Source organism: Dermatophagoides farinae, chromosome 9 (assembly GCF_024713945.1).
Source record: "Dermatophagoides farinae isolate YC_2012a chromosome 9, ASM2471394v1, whole genome shotgun sequence".
NCBI classification, from domain to species: domain Eukaryota; kingdom Metazoa; phylum Arthropoda; class Arachnida; order Sarcoptiformes; family Pyroglyphidae; genus Dermatophagoides; species Dermatophagoides farinae.
In genome coordinates, this window is record NC_134685.1 from 1191130 (window position 1) to 1206270 (window position 15141).

At 30.6% G+C, this 15141-nt stretch overlaps 4 protein-coding genes across 4 annotated transcripts; 1 reads left to right on the forward strand and 3 right to left on the reverse strand.

Moving 5' to 3' along the window:
* Nucleotides 1–4: 4 nt before the first annotated feature.
* Nucleotides 5–1932, reverse strand: LOC124498102 (2-phosphoxylose phosphatase 1). Its single transcript, XM_047061812.2, has 2 exons — nucleotides 1709–1932; nucleotides 5–1632 (listed from the first exon to the last, which is right to left on the reverse strand). The coding sequence occupies exons 1-2, from the start codon at nucleotides 1791–1793 to the stop codon at nucleotides 170–172; spliced, it is 1548 nt and encodes a 515-aa protein (XP_046917768.2). The 5' UTR covers nucleotides 1794–1932; the 3' UTR covers nucleotides 5–169.
* Nucleotides 1933–1963: 31 nt separating this feature from the next.
* On the forward strand, nucleotides 1964–3643 carry OXA1L (OXA1L mitochondrial inner membrane protein). The gene is made up of 3 exons (XM_047061212.2): nucleotides 1964–2985; nucleotides 3061–3300; nucleotides 3384–3643. The coding sequence occupies exons 1-3, from the start codon at nucleotides 2064–2066 to the stop codon at nucleotides 3521–3523; spliced, it is 1302 nt and encodes a 433-aa protein (XP_046917168.2). The 5' UTR covers nucleotides 1964–2063; the 3' UTR covers nucleotides 3524–3643.
* Nucleotides 3644–4031: 388 nt separating this feature from the next.
* On the reverse strand, nucleotides 4032–8115 carry LOC124497547 (uncharacterized). Its single transcript, XM_047061211.2, has 5 exons — nucleotides 6608–8115; nucleotides 5641–6501; nucleotides 5283–5561; nucleotides 4325–5201; nucleotides 4032–4229 (listed from the first exon to the last, which is right to left on the reverse strand). The coding sequence occupies exons 1-5, from the start codon at nucleotides 7456–7458 to the stop codon at nucleotides 4116–4118; spliced, it is 2982 nt and encodes a 993-aa protein (XP_046917167.2). The 5' UTR covers nucleotides 7459–8115; the 3' UTR covers nucleotides 4032–4115.
* A 336-nt stretch (nucleotides 8116–8451) lies between these two features.
* Uba1 (ubiquitin-like activating enzyme 1) lies at nucleotides 8452–12866 on the reverse strand. The gene is made up of 4 exons (XM_075734376.1): nucleotides 12576–12866; nucleotides 11515–12426; nucleotides 10879–11442; nucleotides 8452–10810 (listed from the first exon to the last, which is right to left on the reverse strand). Exons 2-4 carry the CDS (start codon nucleotides 12166–12168, stop codon nucleotides 8537–8539), a joined length of 3492 nt encoding a protein of 1163 aa, XP_075590491.1. The 5' UTR covers nucleotides 12169–12426; nucleotides 12576–12866; the 3' UTR covers nucleotides 8452–8536.
* Between the last annotated feature and the right edge of the window lie 2275 nt (nucleotides 12867–15141).

The following is a 15141-nucleotide window of genomic DNA, read 5'->3' on the forward strand; positions in this document are numbered from 1 at the left end:
ATTATTTGGTCAAAAAAAAAAATTTTTTTATTTATTTTTTTTCATTTCATTTCAAATAATAATAATCATAATAATCATATTTGTGATAACTGAATTTCAGCTGCCCATTATTTTTCAATTGGTAATAATAATAATTTGATTATTACAACAACCAAAAAAAAAAAAAAATTCAACAATTTTCAAACAAATAATGTTCAACAAATTTAGTATGTATAAAATTTTCAAGACTAGTTAATTTGATCAAAATTGTATGATCATCATCATCGAATCGAATACAATGTTCAGCATCAGCAGCAGCAGAAGCAGCATCATTATAAATTGAATTACATAATGGAAATGTTTCGGTCACATCATTACCATTGTATACTATACGAATAAGTTTTTCATTGTTTATTGTTGTTGCTGTTGTTGTTGATGATGATGATTTCCGTGAATAAATTTCAAATATAACACGTGATGCATACGGTGGAATGTTATGTTCAACAAAACCAATCACTGTAGCTAATGAATGAATGGTTAAATCATGTCCGGAAAATATTGTTAATTTTTCATTCGATTTGATTTGATCGATAAGATTCAATAGTAGACCATAAGATTGCATCCAACTAATACGATGATTATCTTCCGAATGCATTAATTTATGGCCTAAACCACTGATGAATGTGAAGATTAGTTCAACATCATTGATTGCAATACATTTATCGTAATCATCATCATCATCATCATTTTGTTGATGACAAGGTAATCGTTGTTGATGACAAATAAATGAATTAAGCGTATCGAAAATGGATACAATCGAACGTTTATAGCTTCCAATCGGATCAGCTACATTTGTTGGCACGATAATTTGTTCCACTTGTTTAATCATCTGTGCAAAATCTTTGTCATGATCATAGCTAAAAGTTTTGTAGATTTTTTTCAATAATTCATCCATTTCTGTGCAATTACGAAAACAATATTTCTGAGTATCATGATAATCACAAAAATAAACATTGGAAAATTGATGAAAATTCGTAGACATTAAATCAAAAACGTTGAGGGCATCATTTTTTTCGCTGAGAAAACCATGTAAAAAAGCCATAGCCGATTGTACGGTTCGTGGATATGGTGTTGTGTTGATACGAATCTGTTTGGCAATGAATGAATCGTCTGGATTCATATTCAATTTTGGTCTATATACATGATTCATTAATAAACCTAATTTGATATGTTGTGAAAGACCAAATTTTGTCAATAAACCAGGCATACAACCATCAGACATGGGAATGGAACCAAGAAATTTACTATCATAAACACTAGATTTGGCAATGAATTTCGATAACAGTGTTGATATTGCCATTGTTTGTTCATCATTGATTCGATTTACTTCATCCAAATGGGTATGATTACAGGGAATATTGTTCAAATTTCTTACATCTTTAAGTGGTCCACGATCACCATGTCTAATTAATAATATTATTTTTTCCAATTCCAGATCATAACCACAATAATTGAATGAATTTTCATCACCAATTTGAATATCGTCCAAAAAATTACAATATTTTCGTAATCCATTCAGTTTTGGATCAGATTTAAGATTATAATCAGATTTAAGATCATTTTCAGATATTTGTTCAACATTGGTCCTAAATGCTAATTTGTGAGTGAGAAAAAAAAACAAAATTCATCATTCAATGAATGAATTATAAAAATCAAAATAAAACATTACCAATAGAAATGATGATCATAATTGGTATAAGACAAATTAATAAAATATTGATACGATCAATTCCATGATTGAATAATGACAACATTATTCTTTTTTGGTGGGGAAAAAAAATTCAAACAAAAAACAAAATCTAGAATTTAAATAAAAAAGTTTTTAAATACCGAATTATCATGATCTCGATTGAATCAAAATTCGAGTATATTGAATGGTTAACACCTTTATAATCGATACTATCGTGTAAAATACGTTCATCATTATCGGACGGTGTCACATGTTTGAAAACAAATATCATCATATGGTATATTGCGAATTTTTGAAAACATTTCATTGATCCAACAACAACAACAAAAAAAATATGCGATCCATTCTCATATTGCGAACTGTTTCATCGGTTTTCAATCGTAATGGTTGGAAAAATGTTGATAAATTTTCATCTTCATCATTATTCTTGAGCGATCGCAATCTAAATCATTGTCGACCATCATCATCATCATCGAATGTTCGAACATTTTCATCATCCGGTATATTGAATGTTTCATTATTACGTTCACATGATAAACTTTGTTTTATGAGAAAATCGCTTATTTTTCATCCAAGATTCAATTCGACAACAGCTAAAACCACCGCAACAGCAGCAGCAACAACAACAACAAATAATAATGTAGCCTCAGAAAATGTAATCGATCTTACGGCCATTGATGTACAAAAATCGCCATTGTTGGACAATGAATTCATATCGAATGCTGTGCTTGAAACATCAGTGGCATCATTGAATCTAGGATCAAATTATACTCCCGTTGGTTGGTGTGTTAATTATCTAGATTTTTTACATTCGGTATTTCCATGGTGGGGAGCTATTGCTGTCGGAACAATCATCCTAAGGCTTTGTCTGTTTCCATTAGTCGTATCGGCTCAAAAATCAGCAGCCAAATTAAATGAACTTTTACCTGAACAAGCAATATTAAAGGAAAAAATGAATCAAGCTAGAATCAGCGGCGATAGCATAGAATTTGCACGTTTATCACAAGAATCAATGTCATTGTATAAACGAAAAGGTGTGAATCCTTTCAAAACAATGTTAGCTCCATTTGCTCAAGCACCGGTATTTATAACGTTTTTCATAACATTACGGCGTATGGCCAATTATCCAGTGGAATCATTGAAAACAGGCGGTTTATTTTGGTTCACCGATTTATCCGTTAGTGATCCATTATTTGCATTGCCAGTGATAACATGTGCTACATTATGGTTAACATTGGAAACATCTTTCCGTAGTGGTATGTGTTCATTCAATGTCATATAAATGAATATAAAGGTCTAACTTGTGATTATTTTTTTCATTTAAAAAATAGGTTTGAATCCAAATCAAACACCATTGATAAAATATGGTGCCCGTGTAATTCCTTTGATAACATTGGCATTTACATTCAATTTTCCATCAGCCATTTTAATGTATTGGTGTACGAATAATTTCATTTCGTTAATACAAGTAAATTTATTAAAAGTGACACAAGTTCGTAGTTTTCTCAATATACCACAGATTAAAGTGAAACCACAACAATTGGATGTAAATAAAAAATCATTCACTCAACGTAAGAAATCCGATTGAATGGTGATCATGACCAATCATTGTGGATCAATATTTTTTTTTTTTTTTTTCATTATCTTGTTTTAGATTTTCGTGAAACAATGGATAATGCAAAAATTAAACGTATAATGGAAGAACGAAATTCATTGGATGAAATCAACTTTAAAAAAGCCGGTGTTGGACCATTACAGAAAACATTTAAACATGATCCAACAGCTAGAAATTGATAATCGTTAATAAAAAAAATAATGAAATGAAATGAAATGAAATTTGAATTTAATCATGAAATTTTGTTTTTTTTTTGGAGATATTTGTGTTTAGAATAAAAAAAAAGAATATATAGTAAATTATTTGCTTGTATATACCAAAAAAAAAAAAAAAAAAAAAAATAAAATAAAATGTCACGATTTCATTTTTTTCGAAATCACTGAAAATCCACTTGTCTACACTAATTAACACTCTTGGTGAACATTAATTTCTTGGACAAAAATCAGCAAAGTTGAATATAGTTTTTATTTTATTTTATTTTATTTTTATTTTGTAAATATGACCAAAATATAAAGGATTCGAGAAAAAAAAGTGGAGTAAAACACTCGATAATCTACATGTGATTATTATGCTACAAATATACTAAATCTAATCATTGGGTGTGTGTGTGTGTAAATAAATTAATATTATAAAATGGATTGCAATTTGTCTACATATACTTTAAATGTATTGGTTTTTTTTGGAATCAAAAAAAAATTAATGAATGAATGAGATCTAATGAGATTTAGTGGATAGATTTTTTTTTTCTTTGGTCCATATGGTCGAATTCTATTATTTATTCGTACCGTTATTGCTCGTTGATAATGGAATTTTACTAGAATATTGATGATGATGATTGTTTGTTGCGGATTTAATTCGTGTAGATTTACTTGTCAATTTTTTTATCTAACAAATGTAGAAAAAAAATATGTAAATGATTAGAACCGTATTTCTCATTAAAAATTAATATAGAATACACACACACACACACACACACATACCTCCGAATCACAGGATTCAAGCACTTTCTGTGCGTTCAATTCTGCTTGTTTTAATTTTTCTGCAAACGAATCATTATCATCATTATTATCATTGTGTTTGACATTATTAACATCAATATCAAAGTCATTGTTGATGATATTATTACGATTTTCATCAACCAATAATAAATTATCATCACCATCATCAACAGCGACATCTAAATTATGTTTATGATTATCGATAGCAGTGATTCCATGATTCGATGTTGATTCAATCCTATGATTTTGTTGTTGTTGTTGTTGATGATGATGATAGATACATTCACAGCAATCTGTATTTGTATTCAATGATGATGATAACATTTTCATCGTTGTTTTCTTGGTATTAGACTCCGTTGGTCGACCAAGCACTTTTTGTCTAAGTTCATTATTTTTCTGACGTAATGTTTCTAAACTACGATTAGTATTATCATCCCAAACAGGATTCGGTGTTGTGAAATCATTTTTCAAAAGCTGTGTTAACGATAATATCGATCCATTTGTTGAATCTTTATGGGCACTTATTGTTGATGGTGATAATGATGCGTTCATAAAATCACGATGATTTTGTGTATTGAATGAATTTTTCAATGAATTATATTCACGTTCCATTTGAATATATAATCGTTCGAAATGTTTTTTTTCACTTTCTAGCTTGGCAATACGATCACGTGATTGTTCACATTCACGTGTTAAACGACGTATCATTTCTTTTTCGGTTGTTTGCGATGTTCTATTCGATTGATCAATTTTTTGATGAACATTGGCTTCCGATTCTAATTGCGATAATTTATCTTGTAGTAAAACATTTTGTTGATATAATCGTTCATAGGCAGTTTTCATTTGTGTCAATGATTGTCTATTCAATGAAAGTAGAATTAATAATAATTGTCAAAATAGCCAAAATCAAATTATTTTTTCCCCTCCCCTCGATACATACCCAGTAGAATCCAGATCTTGTTGCCAGAATTTTTTCTCTTCACCATAAGAATTTAATTTACGTTTAAAATCTTCCAATTCTAGATCTCGTTTTTTGAGCTGATTATTCAATGTTGCACAATTGAATTGACAACTATTCAGTTTGCTTTTAATATCGAGACGAGATTTTTCCACTTCAGCCAATGTTTCACGTAATTCATTACAATCTTTGATCAATGTAAATCGAAGATTATCACCTTCTTCAATGGAACGTTTTAATTGATCATTAACATTTTTAAGTCTATAAAATCATCAAAATAATAGAAACAAATGTGATTAGAAAAAAAAACAAAGAACAGAAAACATTATTATTAACTTACTTTTCAATTTCAATTTGACTAGAAGATAATGATTCATTTAATTCATCAATTTGACGAGATTTTTCTTTCTTTTCCACCGTTTCTAAATGCAACGATCGTTTGACATTTTCCATTTCGTTCAACACAGATAGCCGATCCATTTCCAATAGGTTATATTTTTCATGAACATTTAGAATTTCTGAATTTTTCGTTTTCAAATCATTCTCCACACCGACTATGTAATTTTGAACTTTAATCAATTCATTATTTGCCGTTTCATATTTATCGGTCATCAATTTCAATCTGGTATCTGTATCGGATAGTTTTTTATTCAAATCACCAATACGATTACTGTAGCCAATCTCCAATGATTGTTTGTCGGTTATTGATTTTTCAATTTGATTCTCCAATTGTCGTTGTAGTTTATGTTTTTCATCGGTTGTTTGTTGTAATTCTTGCTGTATGGTTTCATAATCATGACGTGATTGCTGTAAATTGCGTTCAATTGTAGCCAATTCATTTTTAAATTTTTCTTCCAATTGTGTTTTCTCTTCAATTGATCGTCGAAATTTTTGTTCATGATTTATTTGTTGATTGGTCATCAATGATTTTAATTTTTCAATTTCATCACCCATACGATGCTGTGTATCAGTTAATCGTGATTGTAGTGTATCATTTTCCTGTTGGCTTACTTTCAATGTTTCTCGTAATGCTTGTATTCTATCATCGGATTCTTTTTTACATTCCAATTCTAAATTCAATTGTTTTCCACGTTCTTCCAATTCTTTTTCCAATTTGGAACAATAAGCTTCTTTACTGAATAAATTTTGACGTATTTCATTCAGTTCATGTTGTAGACCGGAAATTTCTTTAATCGAATGACTAATTGGTTTTTTTTTTGTTTTTTTGTTTTGTTTTGGTGAGAGAAAAAAAAATGTAACTATTTTTTTTCGCAGAGAAACTTTCGAGCAAAAAATAAAAAACTTACCTCAAATCATCACGTAATTTTTTAATTTCCTGAAAATCTTTATCCTGATTCAATTCATATTCACGCAGTTTATCTTCCAATTGTTGACGGCGATTTTTATATTCAGATTGTAATAATTTCAATTTCGATTCAAGATTAAGATTAAATTTTCTTAAATCATCATTCTGTTTATCTTTTTCATTCAATGCCATTTCCAATGAATCTTTCAACAATTTTGCATCATTATGTGATTTTTGTAAATCTTTTTCAAACATATCGATTTTTGATTTCAATAATGATTGTTCGGTTTCCAATTTTGTTTCTAATGTATGAATTTTTTGCATTGCATTCACCAATTGTGATTTGAAATTATTTTCACATACAAGATGTTTCTGTCGTAAACCAACAATTTCATGTTCATGTTTCTGTACAAGTATCTGTGTTTCTTCGGCAAACTGTTCCAATAATAAACGTTTGGTTTTAATAAAACATTCTAGCTGTGATTCAAATTCATCGATTCTTTCTTTAGTACGTCTTGATGTGGCAAACATTGTATCACTATTCATATTGCGGTTATTATGATCATCGAATAACAGAATCTGATGTTGTTGTTGTTGATGATGATGAACAGTCGTTGGTGGTGTAATCGATATATTGTTTTCATCACGATTATTATCGATTATCATTGGGCTTGTATTATTTTTGAACATTAATGGTGGTTTAATCATTACCAATGAATCACAATTTGATTGTTGATCACTATAACTATTGTTAGTCAATAATAAAGAATTCGTCGTTGGATTCGTTGTTGTTGCTGTGGTTGGTTGATCTAGCATCGAACTTAAATCGAGTAGATCGGCAGTGTCGCCCATTTTTTTTTTTATTATTTTTGAATATTGATATTTATGATGGTCACCTTTTTTTCAAGAGAAAAAAAAAGATTAGATATACGTACAATACAGTTAGTTGAATTATATTATTTCCATATAGGACATTCAGGTGAATGGTGACGAATAAGGACGAAATTAGGTTTGTTTTGTTGGTGTGTGATCGAAGTCAAACGAAACGAATTGTGAATTGAAACACACTACTACACACGCACACACACACACACACGAAGAACATTTAACATCAAAAAAAAATTATTGTAAACGTAGTCAGAAAAAAAATGAGGTGTAGTGAATATAATTGGTGAAATATGCCGTGTGTTCCAGAAGAAACGAAACATAAAAAAAAATCACCTTGGTGATATAAAAACAAACTTTGGTATGTATGTATATTTTTTTTTCATTCAAAACAAAACCAGTAATATGAACACAACAACAACAACAACAACAACAACCGGTGATTGTAGAATCAATTTCTGTTCCAGAAACCAACAGAAACAAGAATATATATATAAAAAAAAACAAACAGAATCTGACGCACGACATAGAATCATGCTGGGCCTAGCAGCAGCAGCAGCAGCAACAACATTTACAGCTAGCGCAGCTATAGGTGTAAAAACTGCTGAGAGAATGAGAGAGAGCGCGCGCGATTTTCTTTTTTTGGCTTGCAACCACCAGAAATTATTTTGACAGCAAAAGGTCCACACACATAGATGAAGCTATTTCTACTTTCGAATGAAAAATTTTAAATTTGACAAAAAAAATTTTTTTTTTTTTAATTAAAAAAATTATTTTTTTTCCTTTATTTTGTTCAATCAAATTATTAGGCTAAAAAATAATGTGAGATTAATAGTTTTTTTTTGTTTAATTAGAAATAATAATAAGCATTATTATTAATTTTCAATTTCAATTAGAATTTATGAATTTATGTGAAGAGAAAAACGAGAATTCAATCATCAAATCATCAATTTTCTTCAGTTTTGTTGTTGTTGATAATAAAATTCCATTGAAAAAAATATCAGGAATTATAATCATCATCATCATCCATCATCATCACTTTTTTTTATTTTGATATATCCATTGGTTCATTGTTGAGTACATAACGTACGTACGGCACTTCAACATCTTCACCATTATCATCATTACAACAGATTTCAAATACTAATGATTTTACATATGATTCGATACGTTTTTTTGAAACACGTTTCAAAACTTCGGTCATCTTCAATGGCATACGTTCTTCACGTTTTTCTTTATTCAAAAAGAATGAATACAACAAAACATTACCTTGCGAGATCATTGTTATATCCAGACGATGTTCATTTAGGAAATAATCAATAAATTCCTGTAATGTCATGTCTTTATTGATTTCAAAACGATCCCATATAGTAAAACTATTGTCATAATATTTCAATGTCTGGCATGCGGTAGGCGTTGAAAAACCAAAAAATGGTAAGGCCAAATTGACAAATGAATTCATATATGGATCCAATGTTTTAAATCCTTGTACAAATTTATATAGCTCAATAAATACTAGACCAGATATGAGAGCAGTTGTCGTTGCAATGGCTGGTATAATACGACCAGCAATCAATTTACTTTTATGGCGATCGGCTGGTGCAATTTCATAATTTTCTGCACGTAAATTTGATGCGGCAACAATAAAATCCATATGATAATTGGTATCATCATCTTTTTCAAATTCAATTGGATTTATTTTCACGGATTTCAATTCTTCCAATGTTGGCAATTCAGCCAATATCGATTTGAAACGTTCACCAACATCAAATTGATTTGAATCCATCATCGATAATTCAGAATCATTCACAGCAATTTTTAGATTTTGTTTTGGTTTAAATTTCGGTATTTCACTTTCGGATAATGAAGTGACCAGATTAAGAATCTCTTCTCTATTAGGACATTGTGGAATATTGTACAGATAGGCTCGAAGATTGGCCGCAGCCATAACGAAATCCAGATGAAGTGAATTGCTTGGATCAAAGTTGATTGGATGTGGACATTTTTTTGGCCCGGACCAAAACGGTGCACCGGTTGTTGTCGTATAGTCCGGTGGAAAATTGAATAACAATTGTTGTATCTGATGATTGAATTGTTGTTCGAAATAAAGACGTGCCCATTTAATACAACTCATAAATGATGTTGGACGTTCGGCTAACACTTTTTTCACTGATTCACCAATTTCGATCGGTTGATTGCCATTCATTTTGTTTGTACGTTCAATAAATTTTGGATCAGTTAGATAAAGATAAGCTTGTTCAGGTGCCTGTTTATAAAGGCCTTCAAATTCATCACGAGCCCATTGTAATGTATGTTCAATGGCATTTGGAAAATTTTTCAATGTACAAATAGGAATCGATTTTTCCGGTGGATCCTGTGATGATGAATAGGATTCCGTCAAATTTGGTATTACAATTTGAACATTGCCTTTAGTTCCAAGTGTTCCAGATTCTAATAATGGTATACGATAATATACACATTTACGATCCATATATGTTCGAGCTTCCAGATTATCCAATGCATTAGCAACACCATCAAGTGTTTCAAAGAAATCATCATCATAATATTTTTCCGTATCAACTCCAACACGATTTTCATGGGCAATAACATTGATCTGTGGATTCATTGCTTTTGTTGCAATTGCAGCTATTTTCGATTTGAAACCACCGACGTCTTTTGGTCGGAACAAAAATTGCCTATTCAAATTGGATTTTTCAATTATATCCATATCGGTAACAACAATTTTACCACGTTCACTAGTTCCAGCTCCGATCATGGCAAAATGTTTTAAATGTTCACAACCGATAGCACCGGCACCGACCAGAAAATATCGCAGGTCACAAAGTTTTTGTTGAAATTGTTTTCCAAAAACGGCATTCTGACCATCATATCGACAATTCAATGGTTGAGCATCACTTTCTTTGGGTAATTGATTCGCATCAGTAGGCAAACATTCAAATGCATCATAATAAAACCATTGATAAATTGGTGAAAATTTTCCGGTACAAGCTTTCATTACTTCTTGAGCAGCACCACCACCAATAAATGAATTGACTGGTGCCAGATTACCACGAGCTTGTTTAGCAAAAATTTTGGCCAAATTTTCATTGATAGAACTTGGCTCTACTTGACGTTCATTGACCAAACCGACTAACAATTCATAGAATGCATCGGCATCTTCTTGATTCCATGAACGAGGAAGACGGCCATTCTGATTTTGAAAACGATCTAATGCTTGAAAAAATAAATGCTCTTGCTGTGGACGATCAGAAAATGAATCTAAATAATCCGGAGCCAAAATTGATTCTTTCAATGGTTTCTACAAAGAAAACGATAAAAAAAACATTAGTTACAATCATAAATCCAAAACTTCAGCTGAAAACGTACAAAATTCATAGCTTTTGGTTGTTTAACTTGTGTAACAATACCACCATTTTGATAATCGGAAAATCCAGTAGTATCACCAATGGAAAATTGACATGGACCGGTTACTTTGATTTTGTAATCCTTTCCATTAATTTCGGTCATTCCTTTAACTTCAGCAAAACGAACAACATCGCCATCTTCAAAACCATGTCGTGCATCTTCAATGCAGGCAACAACACCAGCTTTTTCTTTAGTGATACCCGAAATCAATACAGAAATAGGATTTTCACCATTCGTATCGTAAACGGTAAAATTGTTGCCAAAATCACAAAATATTTGACCAAACAAACCACGTGATTGAGCCACAATTAACGATATGCCTTTTTCGCGAGTTATTTCACCAACTGATAGTTGTTCTTCCAACGATGAATCAGTCAATACGATGACGGAGAAATTTTGCAAAAAAGATTCATCGATTAATGCACCTTGATGTACATTCACTTTGACATGAGGATTCAATTCGGAAAGATTTAACAACGATTGTTCGGCACGATTTTTTCCAATACTCGATTCATTCAAGTAATACTGGAAAAATATGTCATTTTAGATTAAAATCAAAGTCATATATTTATGAAATAAAAATGAAAATAAACTTACTTGTGATGAGAGATCACAATAATCGGCCAATTTATTATCATGTAATGTTACCTCTTTAACACCACCAAGAATAATATTTTTAGCAATTTCAACACCAAGACCACCTAGACCGGCAATCAATACCGATGATCGTGCCATACGTTTCATAGCATCATGACCAAGTACATATAATTGTCTTGAATAAAGACTTTCATCAATTTGATGTTCATCTTGATTATTATTACTACTACCACTAGCCTGATGATTCATTATTGAACCGTTCTCAACCGAGCCGTTACTTTTATGATTCTGTTGTTGTTGTTGTTGCTCGGTTTGATTATTTGTAGCTTGTTTTTTCAAGCTAACCGTTAAACACTTTGCACCGATATTACCAATTATTGACGATGTATTATCTGTATTATTATTATCTGCAGTGGATAATTTCAATAATTTTTGTTGCTTTACACAATCGTTTGGATTGTTTTCCGCTTCACGTTTAAGATTAATTTCAAGTTTATTATTATTATTATTGGAAGTAGATGATAATTGTATCTTAGATGATGATGATGGATTTGTTGAGACAGCAGCAGCAGCAGCAGTAGCAGCAGACGAAGAATTATTAGTTGATGATAATTGTTTCAATTTGTGGTTCTCACCACTCATCAAACTCGACATAATATGGTTTTTCGGTAAAAAAAAAATACAATAACGATGAACAGAACGAATGAATTGAAAAATATATATTTGAAAAATTTGTGATCGATTTGCGTTAATTTTGGTCAGCCAATCAAAAAATTACGGAATAATTCTCAACAAGAAAACAAAAAAGGTTTTGTTTTTATTTAGCACCAATTTCGGCAACAATGACAAACAACTTCTCTATTGGCTATCCAAACAACACCACCACCAACGCTCGTTGTTCGTTATGAAATGCTATTTTTTTTCCAAAAAATGAAATATAAAAATAGAAAAACATTTAGTGACAGGAAAAAAAAACTGAGCAATCAATTTTTTTGCAATGTATTTCATTCATCATTGAATTAATCCAAAAAAAAAAAAAAACAAAAAATGATTACACAAACCTGGATTATTAAGTGAACGAAAAAAAAATAAATCAAGAAATTAAATTCATTCAAACAACAAAATGAATTTATATAGATGATATATATGATTGAATTTTGAATGAAAATTGAATCAAACAAAAATTAAAATTGAAAAGAAACTCGTCATCAAACAAACAAATAAACACCAAAAAAAAAACGTTGCTTTGTATGCGGCTGGCTGGTTGGTTGGTAAATTTTTTTTCTTCTTTTTTTTCTATTCTCTTTTGTCTGCTGTGTGTGTGTGTGTGTGTGTGTGGTAGATTCGATATTGGAATGGATTTCTTTTCCTTTCTTTCTTTCTACTTTTTTTTTTGGATGGCAACCAAATTTTTTTTTTATTATAATTGAAGAGAAAGATCCTGGGCAGCCTTGTCAAAACGCATGCGTCTTTAAATTCGAATCAACTAGAATAGAGTCATTCATTGATGATGTGATCATATTTCTTTTTAAATTTTATCACCACTACTTGATGGCGCTAATTATTTATTGTTTGATTTATGAATGAATATATGCGATTTTTATGTTTTGTGGTTATTTTTTTTTTTCACTATTCCGAAAGAATAATAAATGTGTGTGTGTGTGTGTGTGAAATAAATGGCTTGATGACTATAAAAGTTGAGATTCTATTGTGCAAGAGAGAAAAAAAAAGTTTCAAGTGTTAAAATTGTTTCTATAGACGATGCCAGACGTTTTTTTTACTATCAGAATATTCTTGTTTTTGTTGTTGTTGTTGTTTCTGGTTTTTAAAAGATCCACTAGATCATCATGTATTACATTACGCTTGGTTGGAAGCTACGTTTTTATTTATTTTCACCTATTCTTAAGGATTTTGCATAATAATGGCGCTAGTTTCTCATCTCTGGTTACAAAGTTTTTTTTTGTTTTGTTTTTTGTTTTTCACCACCTATTTTCATCATCATTTTACCTTTAACCAATTCATGCATGCATGGTATGCTTCAATATCAAATGGTCTGAAGACTGGGGCTAGACTGGCTAGCAAAAAAAAAAATGAATGGAATTTATATTTCACGCATATATTGGTTCCAAGATGAAAAAAACTTTTATCGTTTCCATTTGGTTTATTTGGACATATTTTTTTTCTTCGTTACCGGAACATGTTTTTTATTGTCTTGTAAAACTTGTAAAAATAAATCCAACAAACAGATTATAAAAACAAATTGAACAGTAATGATCGGTTGAGGTTGAAATAGTGTGTGTCATTTGAATTCGAAATTTCCTGTGTGATTCGATGGTCCGGACATACACAAACAACATCGATGTAATCACTTTTGCCCGATATGTAAGTGTTGTTTCATGTATTCGGGTATTTTTTTTCTCTCTCTCCCCGAAAAGAAAAAAAAACCAAAGATCAAAGAGTAAGTTGTTATATATTAAATATTACATAAGACCATTTTTATCGATCTGAAACAACAAATTGATGATCGATTTCATCTCATCGGCTAACTAACTCTTCTAAGTAATTGATGAAATGTTCACCCATCCACATACATACACTTAACCATCATCCAACGTGAAATGTACAATCAACAATCAATAATATTCTGGCCATATGTCCACGAAAATTCCTGCTCATCTCATAAATAAAAATTCATCTTCATAACGAACTAGAAAAACCAAGATGAAAAAAAAATTCAAAAAAAAACCATCATAAACAAACATACACACACACATACAAACAAACCATTCGTGATTGATCCAATTGCAATTCAAATCTCCACTTTCGAATGTTTGTGTTTTACACAGAATTTTTTTTTGTTGTTTTTGTTTTTTGCTTGTTTTTGAAGTGATTTTGTCTTGTGTTGCCAGTTACAACCAGCTGCCGATTTGGTGATGGTTGAAAGTAAAACAAAAAACAAAAAAAAACAAAAAAAAAATAAACTCCATTATCGGTGATCAAAAAACAAAATTCTGATGGATTCAGTACGAATGTGAAATGAACAGAGTAAAAAAAAAAAAAATCATCAACCAGAACCGTTGATCATATATTGACAATCCTCTTATAGTGCATGTGTGTTTGTGTGTGTGTGTGTATTTGTTGGAATTGTTAAAAGAAATATTGAATTAGTTGTATAATGTAACTGTTGGGTATATTTAATTAGTATGTTCAATGGTGTAAATATTGTATATATATGAGTTTGTTAACCAGTTATTTATTAATGATTAAACACACATTCATCAACTGCTAACTATTGAATCTTATACTTCCAAGCCTCTTGCTAAATATTTCAACAGGTTATGGGTTCAGCCAACGCTAACGTTCGTATACCGCAGTTGGGCGAAATTCCGTTCTTTATTTGGCAAGAACGTGTAAAATGGGCACTTGGAAGCCTAGGTTTAAAGAACTATGTTGAAGATGTTGCAATCTATGAACGTTCATTGAGTCAGAAAAATTTGAAAGAAATAGATAAGGTCAAATCGATTATTGGAGATGCCTTGAGTCAACAAGATTTGATGCAGATTATTCCGTGCAGCAATCCAATTGATATTATGAAAGTTCTTGAAAACAAGTATCGTGGTCCAAAAG